The sequence below is a fragment of the Diceros bicornis genome, chromosome 24 (assembly GCF_020826845.1).
Source record: "Diceros bicornis minor isolate mBicDic1 chromosome 24, mDicBic1.mat.cur, whole genome shotgun sequence".
Classification (NCBI taxonomy): Eukaryota; Metazoa; Chordata; class Mammalia; order Perissodactyla; family Rhinocerotidae; genus Diceros; species Diceros bicornis.
The window spans coordinates 28,780,032-28,802,333 of record NC_080763.1 but is presented as its reverse complement, the minus strand read 5'-3'; the positions used below and the strand labels follow the sequence as shown (position 1 = coordinate 28,802,333).

Genomic DNA, 22,302 nt, shown 5'->3' with positions numbered 1-22,302 from the left:
TAACAAAAACCAGAATAAGATGAGTTAGGAGAAAAATGTAATTGGAGAGAGGGTTATAGCTCTTAATAAAATTGGGATCTGTTTTCCAGATGTACTCAGAGGGAAGTGATATTGTACCTCAAAGTAATGAGACAGCTCTTCACTACTTTAAGAAAGCTGCTGACATGGTAAGACCTCATGACTCAGTGTATTGAAATGTGTACCATATTGCTATTATTTTAATAAATAAGTTTATTATATTTAAGGGTTAATCATAACCAACTCATGCCATAAATTATTGAAAGCACTTATTTAAATATGATTCATGTGAATGGATTGACTAGGAAAACCTTCCCAATAAAAAGCAATTTATTTTTTTTTAGGGAGAAAATTATTGAATATTAAGTCTCAGTCTCAATTTCATTAAGAGGTTTCCTGATCAGGGAACTATTGATTTTAGTAATGGAATTGAGAGTTATATATTTTATCCTATTTGTATTGCAACTTGAGGTTTAAAACTTACATAATTGGGTACTTTTGATAATCATAATACATAATTTAGGCTTTCTTTGGCCCAAAGAATACTACATATGAATACTTAAGACCCTATATACCTCCAGTGTGTACATTTATCTCTTTGCCAACTACGCCTGACTGTAGTTCTAAATGTCAGTTGAGTATTTCCCAAAGGAGGGCTGTGACACTTTTTTAAAAGATGCCTTCTGTCCCTCTGAGTTTAGGTGAATTCCAGATTTTTCTCTTTTAGGTCTCAAGACAGTGATTATCTTTGCTCCATGACACATCAGTAATCTTAAGCATATCTTTGCCAGCTAATCCCAATATTGCTTTTATTAATGGTTGTTGACAGTACCCCATGGCATCTTCTTTATTGGGGAGGGAGGTTACCAATGAAAAACTGCCAAAAAAAGTGACCTACTTTTATTTTTAGAAAGATGAAATACATTAGTCATGTTTTGTTTCATAAATTCATGAAACAGCTGGTCATAAGGTAAGTCACCAAAATTTAATTCTAAATGAATTTACTGTTTACTCTTTTTCATCAAATTATTGAAAGCCCCCAAATCTCTAAAAGTCAGTATTATGTTCAGCCTAATGAGAAGGAGAAAATTCTGTTTCGAACTGAAAAGTGCTAAGACATGTTTTGAATATGCTTGTAAATTATTTCTTTTGCAGGCATTTATTCTTGCCTATTTTTTAATGAATCCTTTCACCCTTTTGTCTCTGGTTTGCAGGGCAACCCAGTTGGACAGAGTGGACTTGGAATGGCTTACCTCTATGGGAGAGGGGTTCAAGTTGTAAGTTTCCAATCTAACACTCTAGCTTGAATAAGCAGTCAGCTGGTGAGGTAGGGAAGTATTCCTTAACTAGCTTCCAGTTAGCCCATGTGAGGTTATTTCGTTCTAACCAAAGCTGAACCTTTTCCTGTTGTCTCTGAGTTTGGTTCCCTACCACCCTTTGCCCCGTACCCGCCATCCCAACTGCCTTCTTGGCTCTGTCTGGCACCTTCTCCTCAAAATGTGAAGCTGTTTCTCGTTTTTCTTCCTACCAACTCTTCCATCTCTCCAAGACTTAAACATCTCCCTGCTGCTTCTTCACTCAAGCCTAAGAAAATACTTAAGTCCCTCCCATTTAGGAGGAGGAAAGCTTTCTATTCTACCCTTTCTCCTCCTGGCTGCCATCTCTCTTCTCCCCAGCCCTTCACTGCAAAGCCACGTTTCTCCAGAGAATAAACTATATTAGCTGCTTCCAGACACTCCTTAGCTCTTAGCACTGAGGCTTCTGCCTCATGTAACTGCTCTATACAGGTCACCAGTAACCTCCTAAATGTCAACTCCAGTTGACATTTTTTGATTCTTCCTCACTTGAACTCTTTCTTCGCTGGAGTTCTGTGACTGCAAGCTCTCTTGGTTTTCCTGGGCCATTGCCTCTCATTCTCCTGTGCTACTTCCTTGTGTTGGACACCCCTGAATTTTCATTGCTTTCCTCTTCTCTCCTCTATATCATCTCTCCCAGCAATATGTTATTTTAATTTGGGCCTGAAACTAAGAGCTAGATTTAGGATTCTAATCTACAGGTATTCTGTAGCACAAAAGACAGTAACGTGTTCTCATTTTGATTCCTTCTAGTCATTTTAGGATACTAAAAATCAGTCATGATCTTTGTTTTAATTTTTCTCTATGGATATGTATGATATTTGAAATCTAATAGTCATATAGTGTTTGATAAGCTACACAGGGAAGGAATGGATAGGGAGAGAATAATTTTCATTTTTTAATATTAGAAAAATTGATGTTTAAAAAGGATTTGTTGGTTAATAGAAAAGATCTGACTGTTTCTTAAATCTTGGTCTTGTGTCCCACTAGTGTTGTTGACGTTTTCTGAGAGCAGACATACCAATTGTTTCACAAAAACTCTATTTGCTTTTCTTCACAGTTGTAAATATCCCCCTGTGAATTAAAGTATATTACCATCTATATATTTTAAAAAATTAGAAGGTAATTCTTTCAGTGACTCTTCAAGAATATTTTATGTGTGCTTTGTTCATTCTTTTTAATGAATGAATCTCCTAACTTTCTCATGAGCTTTGTCATCATGTGATCATGTGATCTCTTTTTCTACAGAATTATGATCTGGCACTGAAGTATTTCCAGAAAGCTGCTGAACAAGGCTGGGTGGATGGGCAACTACAGCTTGGCTCTATGTATTATAGTAAGTAACGTTGGAATTAATGATGGCTACACCAAGATCTAAATTACCTATTTTGGGGGCCGGCCCGATAGCGCAGCAGTTAAGTGCATGTGCTCCGCTTCAGGGGCCCAGGGTTCGCAGGTTCAGATCCAGGGTGCGCACCAACGCATCACATGTCAAGCCATGCTGTGGCAGCATCCCATATAAAGTAGAGGAAGATGGGCACGGATGTTAGCCCAGGGCCAATCTTCCTCAGCAAAAAGAGGAGGATTGGCATCCGATGTTAGCTCAGGGCTGATCTTCCTCACAAAATAAATAAATTACCTGTTTTCCACTAGATGCCAGTATGATATGGAAATGAGAGCTTTTGAATTCTGGCTGATTAATGTTCTCCCAATTTAATGATTTGTGCATCTTGTTTTTCATTGTAAATTATATTCATCTGTATTAATATACAAATCTGTATTAATAAGATTGACGTCTTTTCTGAGTAAGAATTGTGAATTTCATTTAGTTTATGAAAGTCTTATGTAAGGCTTCTTATGTAAGGCTTCTTATGTAAGTCTTCTCTGATGCTTCAACTAAACCTTATTTAAGACTACTCCTAACCTATTGTGTGGTTTTCCTTACAGATGGCATTGGAGTCAAGAGGGATTATAAGCAGGCCTTGAAGTATTTTAACTTAGCCTCGCAGGGAGGCCACATCCTGGCTTTCTATAACCTGGCACAGATGCATGCCAGCGGCACAGGAGTGATGAGATCGTGTCACACCGCAGTGGAGGTGAGGGGTTTTCTACCAACTTGTGTACAGGAAATTAATTTGCCCAATAAGAAGGTCTACCATTTTATTTCTAGTTTTCTTTGCGTGATTTCTCTAGAGTAGAAGCAGACTCAGTCTGCTAGCACAGATATACTAAGGGAAGACTCTGAGGGTCTGTGTGTTACTATCACGCTTATTTATTTCATTTGTCTCTCCCTACTAGAATCAACGTTTACAAGGGCAGATATTGTTGTCTGCAGTCTCTCTAGCACCTAAGATAGTATCTGAGATGTAGTCAGCGTCAAAAAAGAGTATGTTAAACAGATGTAGCAAAGGGGAATCTAGTATCTCCCTATTGGAATTTTTCTTCTTTAGCTCACTCATAACTGGCATTTCAGAGTGATGTTGATAAATGCTTAACAAAGTTTCTAAACCTCTCTATGCTTGGGGTTCCTCACTTGTAAAAAAGAGCTATTAATAGGACTTAACTCATAGAGTGGTCCCTCACGAGCCTCATGGGAGGACTAAGTGAGTTAATGTACAGACTATGCATAAATCACCAGAGCAGTGCCTGGCCAGAGTAAGTGGTGTATAATTGTTTGCTATTATTTTTATAAGCCTGTTCTAAAGACTAAGTGAAAGCTTCAAATAAACATCCCAGACTTTTATATATATTTAATGAAACTGCCAGAGATTCAGAGAGCAAGCTTAACAATCACTTATAGCCAAAGTGCAAAAATGGTTTTCTGGCATATCTTTCTTATTTTTTAATTGATTTTTTTTTCTTTCCTGTTCTCACAGTTGTTTAAGAATGTATGTGAACGAGGCCGCTGGTCCGAGAGGCTTATGACTGCCTATAACAGCTATAAAGATGGCGACTACAACGCAGCCGTGATCCAGTATCTCCTGCTGGCCGAACAAGGCTACGAAGTGGCACAAAGCAATGCAGCCTTCATTCTGGATCAGAGTAAGGTTCATTTGAGTCCTGCCTTGGGTTTAGAATACAAGGGTTCATGTCAGGTTAACCTCTTTAAAAAGAAAAGCCACAAAGAAACTTCTTTATTGCTGTAAATAGAACTTAACAACACGCCTAAAAACGTAGCAACTCACTTAAGCTATTTTACCTCAGATCTCTCAGCCTTCAAAGTTAGTTTTATAATTAGAGTTGACAGTAGAAATAGATTTGACATTCATCGTAAAATTAACTGCTTTCAATAAATGCATTTTTCAAAATACAGCAGATACAAAAACATTGTTTTCCAGCAGTATGTAGATCCCTAGAAGTGGCTCAGTAATTAGTCTAATTATTAGTTCTGTGGACAAAACATGTTTCAAGAAGTAGTGTTGTCCTGAATGCAGTGGTTCCTTTGAACTCAGTATTTTATTCTAATACTTGTATAATTTCAATACAATACTTTTTTCGTTTAATATTTGTTATATCCTAATTCTTGTTTAAATTATACTCCACATATCCACCCTAGTTTGCAAATGAAGCCTAAAAGTCTAGTGCCTTTCCTTAAATGCCTGATTTGTATTTCATCTTTCCCCATAGGAGAAGCAACCATCGTAGGGGAGAATGAAACTTACCCCAGAGCTTTGCTGCACTGGAACAGGGCTGCCTCTCAAGGTGAGTGGTTGGTTAATTCTAGGATAAGAGTTTCACCCAGAGACCTTTCTTTTTGTTTCTTGGTGGTTTCGTTTGTTTTTTGGTGAGGAAGATTAGCCCTGAGCTAACATCCATTGCCAATCCTCGCGTGTGTGTGTGTGTGTGTGCGTGCGTGCGTGTGTGTGTGTAAGTTTAGCCGTGTGTGTGTGTGTGTAGAAGTTTAGCCCTGTGTGTGTGTGTGGAAGTTTAGCCGTGTGTGTGTGTGGAAGTTTAGCCCTGTGTGTGTGTGTGTGTGTGTGGAAGTTTAGCCCTGTGTGTGTGTGGAACTTTAGCCGTGTGTGTGTGTGTGTGTGGAAGTTTAGCCCTGTGTGTGTGTGTGTGTGTGTGTGTGTGTATGTGTGGAAGTTTAGCCCTGAGCTAATGTCGGATGCCAATCCTCCTCTTTTTGCTGAGGAAGACTGGCCCTGGGCTAACATCTGTGCCCATCTTCCTCTACTTTATATGGGACGCCGCCACAGCATGGCTTGACAAGCGGTGCATCGGTACACGCCCAGGATCTGAACCTGCGAACCCTGGGCCGCTGCATCGGAGTGTGCGCACTTGACCGCTGCGCCACCAGGCCAGCCCCACCCGTCCTCCTCTTTTTGCTGAGGAAGATTGGCCCTGGGCTAACGTCTGCGCCCATCTTCCTCTGCTTCATATGTGGGACGCCTGCCACAGCATGGCTTGATGAGTAGTGCATAGGTCCGCGCCTGGGATCTGAACCAGCAAACCCCAGGCCACCGAAGTAGAGCGCACAAACTTAACCACTGTGCCTCCAGGCCAGCTGCTGGTTGTTTTTTTTTTAAATCTCCCATAAAGATAAAATCATGTCATTTATCACCTTGAAATTAAGCAGAGATACTAACTATTGCTTAACTTGTTTGCATCATGATTGGTATTTGTTCTTAAAATGAAAGTTCTAGTTGTGGGATTTCTAAATTGAATTGCGAGGTCTTTGTATTGGACATTGATATCATGCTGTGGTTTACTCTTTGGTTTTTAGTTTGAGGCCAGTATATTGTGTAAAATGAGACTTGAATAGAATGTATAATAGAATATTAGTCTAAAACCCAAAAGATTCTGATCTTTCCCCACTCTTTTTCATTTGAATATTTCTTTCTCACATATACTACTCTCAGCATTGTCTGCCCATCCATTCTCCAAGCCTAAACAGTGGTCCAGTTGAACTATTTTTAAATATAAATGACACAATAGAATAGAGCATGATCATTTGAAGAGTATTATTAGTGAAATTGAGGGTACCACCCACCTTGTTTTATCTCTGCCTGACTGTTAAAAAGCCTTCTTCAGAAGAGCAACACTTCTAGTTTAAATTTTTACTGAATTTATAGGTTGGCTGAGGATTTGTTATAAAGTTTGTGTTCTACAAATTAAAATTCTATTTTATGTAAGCTTGTTAACAGGAGGAGAAATAGTCATTTGGTCTGTTTTAAACACACGTTATTTATTGGCCGTTTTCATTTAACTTTTATTTAAGGCTACACTGTGGCTAGAATTAAGCTTGGAGACTACCATTTCTATGGATTTGGCACTGACGTGGATTACGAGACTGCGTTTATTCATTATCGTCTGGCGTCTGAGCAACAACACAGTGCACAAGCTATGTTTAATCTGGGATACATGCATGAGAAAGGACTAGGCATTAAACAGGTGAGTGTGGCTTCAAAACACATGTTTGAATAATATAATTGTGATTTGGGGGAAATGTCCGCATTTTTATAGAAAATAGGCTTTCTTTGGAATGTGCTTAGCTTTTAGGTACTAAGTTATGACACAGTTTTGTAATACTGCAAAGGACTGCCCTTACATTGCATCTCTCTCATCTTCGAACACACAAAGACTTTGATACCCACACTGTTATGTTTAGGCTATTAAGCCAAAGACAGAGTCATGGATGTGACACTGCAGTGCTGCCTCTATCCATAACTCTGTGTTTGAGAAACTATCTGTCCATCTTCAGCCAAATTCTATTGTTTCTAAATAATTTTGAAATGAATTAAGATGTTTGCTACTGATAAAACTGACTTCTGATTCTTATACCTTCTTAATGACGTCTAACATTTTTTAGACCATGGTCTTAAGTTTTTGCCTCTGTACCCTTAAAAGAATTTTGAAAAACTGTGTTTCCTCTTGCACATTTTTAATTTGACATTTACAATTTTTCATCATAAGTTTCAAAGAGTCTAAGTTCTAGCTGTTTTAAACACTAACTGTTCTTTAAATAAAATAACTAAATTACTCCAAATATCAAAATAATTTGATACCTCCATTATTGAATGTTAAAAACACACAGCAGGGGCAGCCCAGGGGCGAAGTGGTTAAGTTCACACGCTCCACTTGGGCGGCCCAGGGTTCGCAGGTTCGGATCGAGGATGCAGACCTGTGCACCACTTATCAAGCCATGCTGTGGCAGGGTCCCATATATAAAGTAGAGGAAGATGGGCACAGATGTTAGCCCAGGGCCAGTCTTCCTCAGCAAAAAGAGGAGGATTGGCAATGGATGTTAGCTCAGGGCTAATCTTCCTCACACAAAAAAAAAAAAAAACACAGCAAATTCATTAAATGACAATTGTGGGGCCGGCCTCATGGCTTAGTGGTTAAGAGTGCATCCTCCGCTGCTGGCGGCCTGGGTTCGGATCCCGGGTGCGCACCATCACATTGCTTCTCTGGCCATACTGAGGCCGCGTCCCACATACAGCAACTAGAAGGACGTGCAACTATGACATATAACTATCTACTGGGGCTTTGGGGGAAAAATAAATATAATTAAAAAAAAAAAAAAAAGAAAAGAAAATTGTATCTTTTCCTTTTCTCCCTGAATTTATAGTTTCAGTCCATATTGCCATAGAATTGTATAGTAATGTAATGTTTTTAATGCTTAGATCTTTTACTGAGCACTCTATTGTACTTATCTGAAAGAAACAAGTATATATTCAAATTTTAAATTTTATTTCCTGTGATTATAGGCTCTAAGTGTTAAGAAAAATTCTTGAGATATTATTAGTCATAGTTGGCCAATTATTAATACACTATTGATCAAATCAACATAATGATATAAGTTTTGATAAGATTTCGCTTTTTGTAGTAATTATTGAAAATGCATCTTTTAATGAGATGAATTAAATTTTAAAAATTAGTTTAAGTATCATTGAGTAGATTTAGCATTAATTCTATTTTCATTTTTATAAATGTATGATTTGAACCATGTTCACATAAATATATGGGAATTGGAAGAATTTTATTATAGCAGGGTCACTTGATTCTGTGAACTGCTTTAGAGTTACATGCTCTCTTAGTTCAGGCTACTATAACACAATAGCATACACTGGGTGTCTTAAACAACAGACATTTATTTCTCACAGTTCTAGAGGCTGGGGAGTTAAAGATCAAGGTGCCAACAGATTTGACGTCTGGTGAGGGCCCGCTTCCTGGGTCATAGATGGTGGTCTTCTCGCTTTTGTCCTCACTTGAGGAAAGAGCAAGAGAGGAGCAACGAACTCTTTAAGGACTCTTACAGGGCTGCTGATTCCATTCATGAGAGCTCTTCCCTCATGACCTCATCCAATCCTAATAACCTCTCAAAGACTTCACCTCCTAATACCGTCACATTAGTGGGTAGGGTTTCAATATATGAATTTTGGGGGGGACCTATTTAGTCCATAGCATATGCCAAAAATCAGAGTGATCTGTCATTAAAATTATTTTTAATGGTCTGTCACCTGACAACTTGTTTAGGTGCCCGTTCAGTTTTGCTGAAAACAAAGAATTGGAAACTAGAGACTTGCAGAAGGATTTGTTCCCTGATCACTGCAGTCATTCACTTTCTCAGTTTCTGGGAGGAGTACCTAAAAGGAGTTACCAGGCCTTATCAAATAACTAATTACACTCCTTACTCTGTCACTTAGAGACACTTTGTTGATCTAATGTGCTTAAGGGAAAGTTGTTCATTTCATTTTGCTAATGCACTATCTTTTGTCAAAGTGCTTTTTATCATATTTGAATATTAATTTTATTTTAATTCCAATATGTAAATTTTGATATTTTACATTTATGTTAATATTAGATATTTGAATATAGCTTTATCAAGACTCTGGAGTGCAGGCTGAGTGCATTCAGTTAATGGAAGATCTATGCCATGTAACATAGTTATTGAAGCCTCTCTTCATTGTCAGACCAGTCAGCCAAGTCAGACTTAGTTTCTATCAGAAAATCTGACTTCATTTTTTAATTCAAATAAAATTAATATGTGTTTGACTAATATAAGGATCACACATAAGTTATGGTTTTTGTGGGATACAGTTAGTAATAATTTACTAAAAACAATCAAAATTAAAGTAATAGAACTCAAACAGTCTGTTTTTATAATAGGTTATAAAACAAGAAAATTAGTGTCTTTTTATCATCTCATGATTTAATTTGTAATGTAATATCATGTGTAGCTTATATAAATTCTTGTGAATAAAGACTATGATAAAATGCATAGTATTCCTTTGATAAGAGTGGAGGTAGGGAACTCTGGGATTCAGCTTTTAAGAAAAATGATGTATAGAAATCAAAATACTTCCGTTAGTTTTTATAAGACATCATGATCACCTTTTTCTATTTTTTTACTCTTTTTTAAATGAAAGAGACGTTCATACTACTAAAAACTAATCAGTCCAGCATCTGGTATAGCTAGAAAAATGTTAAGTATTAAATAAGATGAGGCTTGGGTAAGATTGGAATAAATAATTCAGGATATGATTGATAGATAAGATTTAATTACCCTATTGAATCATCCACACAGAGTCTGTCATCACATAAAAGTTTAATCCATTATCTTGAAAAATACGGCACTCCAAAAAAGATTTGTAACATTTTTTTGACAGTCAAAGATACTAACCATACTGCTACTGTTCAAAGGTGCTCCTCTTTTTAATAACACACACTAGGGACAAGAATGGGGAATAGCTGAAAGTAACTGCTTATATTTAAATATGTGGAAGAAGTCATTTTTAACGTTTAGCCTTTCTTTCCCATGTCTCCTAGGAGTTCAGTATTCTTTGACAACAGGGCATGGAAGAAGTGAGATTGTTAAATTTCATAACTCCCACTGTCCCATTCTACATATATCTGAATGCAGAACACTCCAATCTGGGCCAAAATTAATAATAATGTATTTTGCCCTTTACAGAAATATGTCTAAGACATGGAAACACATGATGTGAGTCCCTTAACACTGTCCATGCAAGTTCCCCTTGGAAAATCTTGAGTTTGTCTTCCCCAGTTTGAAGATCACTCCTCCGAACTGAAACCAGGAATTGCTTACACTGACTGAAGTTTTTTTTTTTTTTTTTTAAAACATTCTCCTTTATTTTATTTATTTATTTTTTTAATTTTATTTATTTATTTTTCCCCCCAAAGCCCCAGTAGATAGTTGTATGTCATAGCTGCACATCCTTCTAGTTGCTGTATGTGGGACGCGGCCTCAGCATGGCCGGAAAAGCGGTGCGTCGGTGCGCACCCGGGATCCGAACCCAGGCCGCCAGCAGCGGAGCATGTGCACTTAACCGCTAAGCCACGGGGCCGGCCCTACACTGACTGAAGTTTTAAGTAGGAAAAAATAAACTTGAGGTTTATAGGTCACCCCTGGAAATCTTCAGATTAACAGTGTTGTACATAGATATATAGCTGTATCCAGCATGTCTGCACAGCAAATGGGATGTCAGATCCAGGGAACATGAGCTAAGTCTTAAATTTTTTCAATTCAATTTTTCAAAATTAAGCAGTTAGATAATTAAAGAAATGTAACCCAATTAAAGCTTGAGTTTTTTTCTTTAGGTAGGGGAAATTTTAAAATGAAAACTTGAAAGTTAAAATAAGTTTTCCTAATATGTAAACTAAATAATAATTCTTTTTACTTATTTTAACAAGAAATGAATTTTGGTTTATTACCTGTATTATAGGATATTCACCTTGCAAAACGTTTTTATGACATGGCAGCCGAAGCTAGCCCAGATGCGCAAGTACCAGTCTTCCTAGCACTCTGCAAATTGGGCGTTGTGTATTTCTTGCAGTACATACGGGAAACAAATGTAAGTGGTCCAGGCCTCTCTTAATTAAAATACAAATGATGTAAGCTCCTCAGTCCAGAAGTTTGTATTTAAAAAGTTGGAGGAGAGGAGAGGAGTGTCCTGCAAGTGTCTGGTCTCTTCCCTTCTTCCCCTCAGGTGAGGTACCAGCAGACCTTATCAGGTGAAGGGTGAATGTAGCCCAAAGCACTTACAGGTTTCAGGTAGCATTTGACAGTGGTTCCCAATGCTGAAGCCTTTTTCGTTGATGCAGTTGTTTTCTAATTTAAGGAAAACAGAGAGTAACCCATGGCAGTTTGAAACAGGAGTTAACTAAATTCAGTAAACATTAAATCAGATGACTGCCTAGCAATGATTCAAACCAGTCCCTTAAAAAGAGAATTTTAAAAAAGGGAAGAAGTAGAGCCTGAGAACTTGCCTAGGCTGTTGTACTTCAGATTCTTTTGATAGTGAAACATGTTAAAAACGCCACCAGAATTTTGTCCTCTAAAAATACCTTGAATTATTTAAATAAGCTAATGGTAGAACTTAGATAGGAGGTGGGTTACTCATTCCTTTTAAAACTGCCAACTGTAGTTAGTACTTATGTGTAGGTGCTCTTGAGTTCTTCAGTTTTACATTTTGTTTTCAGTACCTATAGTTCCTCATAATGGATTAACTGGTGCAGCATTTAACTCTGTGAGTCCTAAAATGTATGCAAACACAAGGGCTATTATAATTCATTCCAGACCAGAAAAGAATGATGTTTCAACCTTTTGTTAACCTCTTTCAGAAAAGGTTGAGACAGCATTTCAGCATTAAAATCCAGAACAGGCTTTCCCTCCTACGTTAGGGATATAAATATAGTCCATGCTGCTCCTGCATCTATAAAGAGAAATTTGACTTCTGGCTTTTGCAGCCCTAGCCGTGCTACTGAGGTCCTCCAAGTGCAGGGCTCCAGAGGACTAGAGGTGTTGGACTCTGTCCTCCTAGTTGCTTATATATTTGTAATGTCAAATTTATAATTGCTTGATAGCATGAGTCATGGTGTGCTGTACCCTCTCTGCTAATTGAAATGATCTTTGTTCCTTTAATTAAAAAGCTAACAGTGTAGCAGCCTGCTTTTTCTCTCTCAGGACTATTTCAGACCCTTGTCTCTCACAATTTTTATTACTAATAAACTGTTGATTACAGTCTAGGATTCAGTCATGCAATACACCATACTAAGTATATTATATCTTTGTTGTTTTGTTTTAATACAGAAGTATAAAGAAGACTAAAATGCCCCATAATCCTACCACCTAGATATTCCAATTACAAAAAAAGAGTAATAACTATTGATGGTAAGAAAGTCAAACAGTACAGAAAAACACAAAGTCTCCCATCGCAGGTCCCTCCCCAGGAAACACAGTTAATAGTTTCATGTTATTTTTTTCCATAAAAATTTAGCACCTGTACCTACGAATACATAGCATGGGGACCTTTTAAATGTAATTTTATTTAAACATAAAGGATTATATGCCATATTTACTTTCTTTGTGGGTAAGTAGCAGTCAGAAAATACCAGGAATAACTTAAGTGACACTGAAGCAATTGAAATATCATAGACCAAGAACATAACGTTTAAGTTCAAATTCGGGTGTTAAATATTTAGTTAAATCCTAACTAAAAAGCATTATTCATTCAGCTGTTGAACATTTGAATTCCTGCCATGTTCAACTACAGAAGAGAAGTAGAATAACCCTGTTGTCATTAGAACAGTGGTGTGCCATCACTGCAGATAGGTTACAGGTGTGCCAAGATACTGGGTTTCCTGCCCCCCACCTTGGTCCTCCATCATCCCCAGTGTTCCTTTCAAGTATTTGCTGTGAAAAATGGTGAGAAATTAGTGCGTTCAATTACTGATGGAAAGGAACCCTGTTAGACACTTTATATAGAGTTATGAAATAATAACTAGTTCCTGAGACATATTATTGAGTTTCCATTGAAAGCTTTTAAAACCTCTTTTTAAAAACACATTGTAAAATGTTTCTAAAACCAATTATTTTAATAATAAGTTCTGTATTTATCTCTGATTTTGATATAACTTTCCTACTTCCTTCTCTGACATTTTAGTAATCATAATCATTTTTATATTATTCTCATTAAGATTCGAGATGTATTCACCCAACTTGATATGGACCAGCTTTTGGGACCTGAGTGGGACCTTTACCTCATGACCATCATCGCATTGCTGTTGGGAACAGTTATAGCTTACAGGCAGAGGCAGCACCAAGACATGCCTGTACCCAGGCCTCCAGGGCCACGGCCAGTGCCACCACAGCAGGAGGGGCCACCAGAGCAACAGCCGCCACAGTAACAGCCACTGTGTCCAGCCTTGATCAGTGACAACCAAGGAAACTGTTTGCTGAGAACATTTGCGTTTGATTTAGGACTTGGGATCAGTGGCCACCTCCTGGAAGAGGCACAAGGAAGCATTGAATTCCTGAAGCTGCTTAGAATCCGATGCCTTTATTTTCAGGGATAAGTAACTCTTACCTAAACTAAGTTGAATGTTTGTTTCAGTACCGTATGGAATAACAACTCTCAGTGGCTTTCCTTTTTTTTTTTTTTTTTTTTTTCCTGGAAACATGTGAGACATTCAAAGTGATGTCTGCTGTATCCAGCTCTCTTTCTTGGGTCCTGTTGGTCCTTCTCTCAATGCGCATAATTTCTTCTATCAACCACCTTTAAGGTCTCATGCATCGACACTAAAAACGGATCATTGTAAAAAGGAAAGCCTAGTCTCTTGCAAGTTTAACCTTAACATGTTTGAAAGTCTGAAAATAGAACTGACCTTTTAAGTAAAAAAAAAAAAAATCTTCAGAGTGTTTCAAAACTACAACAACAGAAACTTCTACCAAGCCACATGCAAGTATACATATTCCTCATATTTGTTATTTTAAAAGGGAAGGTTGGGAGGTTTCTTATTATTGGTGTTTGTCATACTTTCTACCATACTTCTCTCCTTCAAAGACGGAAAGGCTTTGTTCAAGAGTTTTATGTGAACTTCACTTCTTTGGAATGGATTAGATATAAAAAATTGTGAACTGACTCCTTGAGCCAACGTGTGAATTTACCCCACCTACTCAGTATAATTTGCTTGTTTAAGTATACAGAGCCTTGATCTGGAAGCTAGAAGATAGACTAGGTGGGAGAAATCAGAAAACAAGAACTCTAGGTGGGGTACCAGGATCGTAGACACACTTTCCCAAAAGTCGAAGCATTTGTTCCCAGGATTTATTTTATTTTGCATGTCTTATTGCAAAAGAACAGATCACCCTCCTGAATTCTTTAAATATGAAATATTGTTGCCAGGATATGGCATACAGTAACTACCATTATAATACTAAAACTCAGAGAATCTAAGATGCGTTAAACGCAGTGGTTGAGGAAAGCCAAAGCCTGTGTATACTGTTCGGTAGAAAGTCAACCGCTTGCTAAGCTATTATATTCACCACCCGCCCCCTGTTAACATTCGGAAAATCAAGGCTGTTACACTTCAGAATTGTCAGGTTAAATAGTATGGAAAACAACAACAACAAAGACAAATGAGAACTTCACATATCATACAAATGAAAACATTGAAACTTAAACCGAACTTGTATGTCTTTTTATTTGTCAGATGGTGGTATTCGCCAGCCTGTATCTAGTCTGAGACTACATTAGTATCTGAGCAGGCTTTCTAGGCCTACTGACCTCAGCCTGTTTATATCAACCTTTATACTCTTTGTCCATAACCCCTCATCTGCCAGAAAACTTGAAGAGTTTATTACCTGTAGAGTTGTAAGACTTTGGTTTTTGAAGTTGGGATTGTATTTAAAACTAGATTTAATTAGTCTATTATGAATATGAAGACTTTAAATGTGAAATTGTATGCTTTTTTGGTTTAGAGTATTATGAGAAGCCTGGTAAGCAAATTTTACTCCAAGATAATTGCTGCCAAATTTGAAGAGGTGGTCATGGAGAGAACAGTAGGTCTAAAAGCAATCTGAAAGGTAGGAAATTTTACCCTCAAAAGTGTAATGTCGCTTTGGGAAGCTCCTGTAAATATTCAGACTTGTTTGATCTCTTACACTGAGAGATTTGAGGGCAGTTGGTACAATATTTTGATGCCCTCACCACTGCCTCTTCTCCCCACCCTTCAAAATAAGTACGATCCACGGTAGCAGCCACGCTTCATTTCGAAGGAACTGTTTTAATTTATTTAAAAGTTTAAAAATCCTCTAAGATAACTAAAACTTCCTTTTTTCCCTCCCCATCCACCTAATTTCTCCTTTAACAACATTTTTATCTCTATCTTTACTTCCCTCCATTAGTACTTTGAAAAACAACATTTTGTCAAACATTCCCCTACGTAAAGCTAGATGGGAAAGCTCGGTCTTGTTCTTCATGCAATAACAGACTTCCTGTTGGTTTACCACTCGCCGTGTCCTTTTTATTATTAATATTCCAAATATCCTTTTCTTGGCTTTTTTCCACCTCCTGTTTTACCTTGGGTCATTTGCTACTAGAAATTTGAACGGTATATTTCAAATAACTTCGTTCCTGTGGCTTCATGACTTCAGTCCTCATGCCAGTCAAAATACTCTGCTCCCTTTTTCTGTTCATGGGACATGATACCTAAGCAAGTAGGAACTGGGTTTGGTGTTTCTCTTAATAAATAATGCTCAATACTTACCTAATCAAATGGCATCCATTTGAATAAAGTGACAATAACTAAAGCTAGTTAATGTCAGTGACATTAAACTAACTCCAGAATTCAGGAGTTTTAACGTTAGAATTTAGAGTTAGCAGATAGAGTGCGGCTTCATTTCCCCATGGTGGCCCGTCTCTCCTGATCCCTTTTATAGTCTGTCTTCCTGCCTTCGAAGGTGATGACAGCAGTACCCTATTAGCTTCTGTTCTCTTGAGCACTTGGTTTGTTGGTTAGCTGTTTCAGTCTTGAGACTATCTATTTAGCTTCTGTTTTATGTTACAAAGGTAGCATTGGTGTTGGGGGTTTTTTCTCTTTTTGTGTTTGAAGTTTCTGTTTTCTGAGTAAAGCTTATCTTATTTTTGATTAATATTCAATGGCACAGAAAAAGTACACCAAAAGCCTTTTTTTTTCAAAATTCATTAGTTAGCGCTTAAATGAGAATAACTTGTGAATCATAAATCTTAATACTCTTGAGGATTTGTTACCCTTGTGCATATAAGGTTAATTAGTGAGTTTTACTGCCAGGCTGTTTTTTTTCTCTGTACCATTGGGAAGTTTTAGAAACTTCTGGCCATGATCTGGTGATGATCTGATGCTTTATAATTAAGGAGCTACTGTTGCCTCCAGGAAACTAAAGTATTTCATCTAGGTTTTTTTTTTTTTTTTCAGTTTTTTGCTTTGTTTTTCCCTCTTTTCTTTGCTCCTCATGTTTGTTCTTCAAACCAGGGTTTTGGAGGTATGCATGCAAGCCTATAAATGAAGACCACAGCTCTTCACGTGTGTAGCATGTGTATTATTGTCTAGCTACATCTGCAAAAAACTTCCTTTACAGAGGTTTGGACTAACATTTCACATGCACATTTCAAAACAAAATGCTTCAATAAACAGCCCTTTTACCTGCTGAGAAGAGAAGTGGGCTGTGCTTGTCCCCCTGACAGCTAGTATTTGTTTTGGAAGTGAATTTAGTATGTTACACAATATTATGACTAGAAGTGTGCAAGAAATAAAGCAAAAGAAACTTCTATTTTCATGAAAATATTTTTCATGAATCATTGCTCTCAAATGAAAATATAAAATTTCTGAATATCATATTGTCTGCGGCACTACCTGGTTTTTAAATGTGTAGTAGTCATTGAAAAGAAACTAAATTTCTCCTTCCACTTGGTATTTCAAGAAAATTGAAAATATCCCAAGTAAAAATGATTTATTTTTAAAAGTGACTATTTGCAGAAGTAAAAATCTGATTTTGTGTGCCTGAGAAGAATGTCTTGGTTATGTGCAGGGAGCCATCTCAATGCACTGTTTTTCCTATTGGGAATGACAAACAAGCTGACACTATTGTCTTTGATTAAAAAAAAAAAGAAATCACAATGTTGATACGATCGAGGTGTAACCACTATCAATATTTAGAAGTTTAAAAAGACCATAAGCTAGCATTGGAAGGAACACCATGGTAGACTTTTTTGTAAATTTATTTTGTATTTAATTAAATGCAGTATAAAGGCTGGTGAAGTGTAATATAATTGTGTAAACAAATCCTGTTAATAGAGAGATGTACAGATTCGTTTTGTACTGTATCTTGAAACTTGTGAAATAAAGATTCCACCTCTGGTTATCCTGTATCCTATAATGTACTGTGACCAATCAGCTTTCCAGTCAGACTTAATGTGCATCATTCAGCTTTTATGAACCTTTTTAAAATTTCAGAAGCTTTTGGAAACATTCATTTGGGGCAGTTTGAATCCATCTTTCATTCACTTTTAACTCCTGAAATTCAGATTTCTATGAGTTGAATTTTGCCCTAGGGAGAATATGAATTTGCTAAGAAATGTTACCATTTTTTTAATCTCTGAAATCTTTGACCTGAATCAGCCTGTGATACATAGTAAGCATGCTTTACTTTAATCCTGATTATAGTAAAATTTATCTAAAGTTTGTTTATGCATTTTCCTTGTCCCAAAAAGTTTTTAAGAGGGCTTACAGAGCTGTATACAATGCAACGATAAAATTTACCTGGAATAATTCAGATGACCTAAGTAAAGGGGAAATGAAAAAGAAAACAATGTTAAACCGGGAGTGAACTTCATACACAAAATGCAGGTTAGAAGTGGGCTAAAAATCTGGCCCAAACTTGCCTGCAGCCAATTCAAAAAGGAAATTGAGCTAAAATGTTCCAGTTTAGAAGCATCATATCCTTGGATAAAAAGTCTGGACAATGCAGATTGTAGCAAGTGAGAAATTGGATCTCAAATTTTACTTGTGGGAGCACAGTCAGCCACCCCAGATGACCTTGACTGACCTTGGCTAAAATAAAAATTGTGGGGGAGTCGAATGACAGAGCCGTAACATCAGCTGTCTGACCATTCGACCTGGAGTTGGAGTGAGGATTCACCACTTAGCCCCTTTCTGACAAGTCGTTAAAATGAGTCCCCGGTCTTCACCGGGTGTCTCTCCTTTAACTTCCCTTATGACACTAAATTTGGTTGGTTGGTTATACCAGCCTTGAAATTTGCTTATACTGTGTTACAGCATATATGTGAATATATGCAAGTGAAAAGTTAGAAGCAATTTCTCTAGTAGAAACTGAAGAAAAAGAAACCAGGAGGAGGAAGATTTTTTACTTTTTGGATATTTTCCAAATACTTGACTAGTCAAGTAAACATAAAAGCTTTAGAATCTACCAGTTCAAGAGGAGGTGCTGCGGTGTTATGGGTCTTGTATATTTCTTCCTATTTCATTTCTGCCACCATTTCTGATGTTCAAGCCATCAGACTGAACAACCTTATGATTGGATCCTGAAAATTCTGCCAACCTTGTAATTTATGGTTAGTGTTACATTTTGAGCAAAACTCTGATTTTCCTAGTGGCCAAATATTTTTTATCTGGATTAATTTCTTTTAAACATAACCTAATATTAATGCTGAATTGTGTATTAAGAACCACTTCTAAAAACCCCACATAATTTTTTCTAAAGTTAGTTAATTGATCGGTTAATTGACTTCAGAGCATTCATATATTTTCTGTTGTTGCCCAGTCTAGTTTCCTTTTGCCTTCTCTCTACCTCCCAGTAGAAAAGTCTGTTAATTAGCCTGTCAGAATTGAAAAGAATTTCTCATAAGTCTTGTATTAGATAAGAGAGTCAAGCATCCTAAACAAGGACTCTAACTTTGAAACTAAAGATGTCGTTGAGTTTTGCATGATTCAAGATTTAAATGTGAACAAGAGAAACCTCCATTCTTGGAAACAGAGTTATTTCAAGACCTGAGAGCACAGCTGTGGGTTTCAGAGCTCGCGTCTGGGTTTCCCCGCTCTTCACCCAGGCCTCGCCTATAATTTTTTTTCTTAGGAAAATTTGATTAGCTGTATTTTTTTGTTCTAAAGGAAATCTGTTGGAACAAACACTAATCCTGATTGTGCAAGGGAGGAGGGGGAGAAAGTGGAGGGAATCATCCAGCTGGTCCTGTTTCCCTTATGTACTAGTAAAAAATTGACTTGCATTTTTCCAACCTACACATGTATGTTATTTTCTTTTGCATACCATTTGGACAACGTTGTTTGGCTGGTAACATCGTACACCAGGCATGAAAAGGTACTGCCAGGACAGACAGGTGACAACTTTGCACTATTTTCCTGTGGTCCCTGTTTTGACTGTGGATGAAATAAATGCTGTACGGGGAACTGTCCACACTGGAACTGAACAGCAGCCTTTATTATTTCAAAAGCAAGAAGAAAAGTAATTGAAGAAGCCTTAAGTTTGTCTAATTGGTATCTATATTTCATCATTCATTGTAGACTTTAACTAAAACTGCATAACTAACTCAATTGGTTAGGAATAGGACATTTATGCCTTAGAGCAGTGAGATAGAGAAAAGGCCTGGGAACTGAGATGAAACTCCAACCTTAACTACAGAAAAACTAAAGTGCATCCCATTAGACCTGTTACCACTAACAAAAAGGAATGTTTAATTGTGAGTCACTATTCCAGAGCTATTCCACTGTTCCATTATTCCATCAAGAGTCATGATGACAAATGGGACAGGTGCATAAGGGAAGAGTCCACACACAACCTCCATGGCCTGTAGTTGGGTCTCATATTCCCAAGAGGTTCCCTCACTGACCATCCTGAGTTGCCTAATCCCTTCATAAAGGAGATGAGTGATCAGTCCTGACCACTGAATGGCCCTGAAATGCCAAGGAAGAAAGAAAGAATGCCATAGTAAGGGGCACAAGAGTGCTGGTCTGGGCTCTAGTCCTCAGGTGGGCAGATGGCCTTGGGCAAGCCACTCACTTTTTCATTTTTTGGGTTTTTTTGGTGAGGAAGATTCACTCTGAGTTAACATCTATGCCAGTCTTCCTCTATCTTGTATGTGGGTTGCCACCACAGCATGGCTGACAAGTGGTGTAGGTCTGCACCCGGGATCTGAACCCGCAAACCTGGGCTGCCAAAGTGGGGCACACTGAACTTGACCATTATACCACGGGGCCAGCCCCAAGCCACTCACTTTACATATCATGAGACTGGTTGCCCTGGATGGTTGTTAAGGTCCTGCCAGCCCTTGAAGGTCTTAAATGCCAAAAGCAATTGAATTGACATTTTTTCGCTAACATCGGACTCTTATAGGACTTCATGGTGGAAAGGACACATTCCACTGTCCTAAAATGCTTGGCTCCCAGTAATTTTCAGGCAAAATTGCCCTTTATGTTAAAAACTTTATAACAAAGGGTTTCATTTTGTCTTTCATTCAACAGCCTTTTTAAATCACCTACTATGCTCTAGGCACTGAAATGTGCAATGAATTTAAAGATGAGAGATCAGACTCTTGTCCTCTGGGGGTCATTGTCACCATTTGATTGACCACAATATGTGAATATGTGATGTGACAGGCACTAAGTGCTTTACATGCATTATTGAATTTAATCTTAAATACTCCATGAAGTGGGTACTAGTCATGTCATTCCCACTTAACAGATGAGGAAACTAAGGCTTAAAGAGGCTTAGCAGTTTGTTCAAGGTCACTCAGCTACTATAAGTTACAAAACTGGAATTCAAATGGAAGACTGTCTTGACTGTAAAACCCAAGTTCTTAAGTAGTATGCTTTGCTGTCTCCTTAATGCAACGTAGGTTTATAATGGAAGGGTGACGAAGTGCTGTGGGGGAATAGGAAAGAAGTAACAACAAAATGTGCAACATTCTCCAGTTTACACATTGACCCTGTTCTGGTCCATGCTAACACACTGTTCAGTTTTCAGCATGTGCTGCTAGAGCAGGGTTTGCAGGCATCCACTGTTGCTTTACAATTTTAAATGCACAATAAAAACCATCTCGAGCACCCCAGGGCCGTCTCTGCTCCACCATGTTGCGGCCTCTGCTGGAGAAGCTTGAATGGCTTGAGGAGTCATGTGACTCGGGCCTAAGCCTTTTTCTGTTTGACAGCTGGCAGAGCCGGTATATCCATCCAAGAAGGCTCCTTCACTCACACCTGGCGCCTGGGCTGGAATGGCCAGAACAGCTGGGCACTGGCTGGCATCGCTCTCTCTACATGTGGGGGTCTCAGGGTCCATAAAATTGCCTCGGAGTGGGCATTCCGAGAGCCCCAGGTGGAGCTGCAAGGTTTCCTAGGACCTGCCCTTGGAAGTCCCAAATGTCATTTCCACTGCATCCTCCTGGTCAATAAGTCACTTGGGCCAGCCCAGATTCAAGGGGTGCGGAGTGGAGGACTCCACCTCCCAGTGGAGACTGGCACAGGCAGACAGGGAGGGAAGGAACGCATGGCGACCGTGTTGGAGCCAGGCTGCCACAATCACAGATTCGTTTTCTTTCATGGCATCAGCAACCTTTGAAGTTAATAAATCGTCCATTAATAAATCACCCGTTAGTTATGGAAATCATCAGTGTTTGACTTGCTTTTAGATACTTTCTCTGTATACAATTCCTGCTATTAATTGTGGGAATACAAGGGTGACACACTGAATCAGACATCAGCCCCCACCCTCAAGGACTTCATGCTGCTTTCTCTGATTTCAGTTTTTAAGAGCTTCTAATGTAACTGCCAATGCTACCAACCCAGTTTGTCTACAGATTTAGCAGTAGACTCCCACATCCCTTTTCCTGAAATAGCTGACCTGGTGACAAAGATTAATAGAGCTAATGCAGGAGAACGTGTGTGTGCAGCGGTACTCATACCTGGCTTTGTTCCATTCTTCAAACTGCCTTCCCTCCCTCCCTCTGCCCTCTGGCCAGACCCACTCTCCTCCTCCGTCTCTGCTCAGACTTGCCCACCCCCACATGAAAACAGGTCCCCCTGTTATGCATCCCTCTGTATTTTTCTTTATAGTACTTCTTATCATTGATTGTTCACAGCATTTGTTTAACCTTAGTCTCCCTGTTGGTAAATC

The 22,302-nt window shown here is 38.2% G+C and overlaps 1 protein-coding gene across 1 annotated transcript in view; it reads left to right on the top strand.

The window, feature by feature from the left end:
* The window catches only part of SEL1L (SEL1L adaptor subunit of SYVN1 ubiquitin ligase), a 53,887-nt gene extending 36,369 nt beyond the window's left edge, over positions 1-17,518 (top strand). The window contains exons 13-21 of the mRNA XM_058567487.1: positions 90-167; positions 1,233-1,295; positions 2,622-2,709; positions 3,321-3,469; positions 4,250-4,415; positions 5,001-5,075; positions 6,595-6,767; positions 11,063-11,191; positions 13,317-17,518. Coding sequence (XP_058423470.1) covers positions 90-167; positions 1,233-1,295; positions 2,622-2,709; positions 3,321-3,469; positions 4,250-4,415; positions 5,001-5,075; positions 6,595-6,767; positions 11,063-11,191; positions 13,317-13,526 — 1,131 coding nt within the window. The 3' untranslated portion in view covers positions 13,527-17,518. The remainder of the gene's footprint in view (positions 1-89; positions 168-1,232; positions 1,296-2,621; positions 2,710-3,320; positions 3,470-4,249; positions 4,416-5,000; positions 5,076-6,594; positions 6,768-11,062; positions 11,192-13,316) is intronic.
* Positions 17,519-22,302: the final 4,784 nt, after the last annotated feature.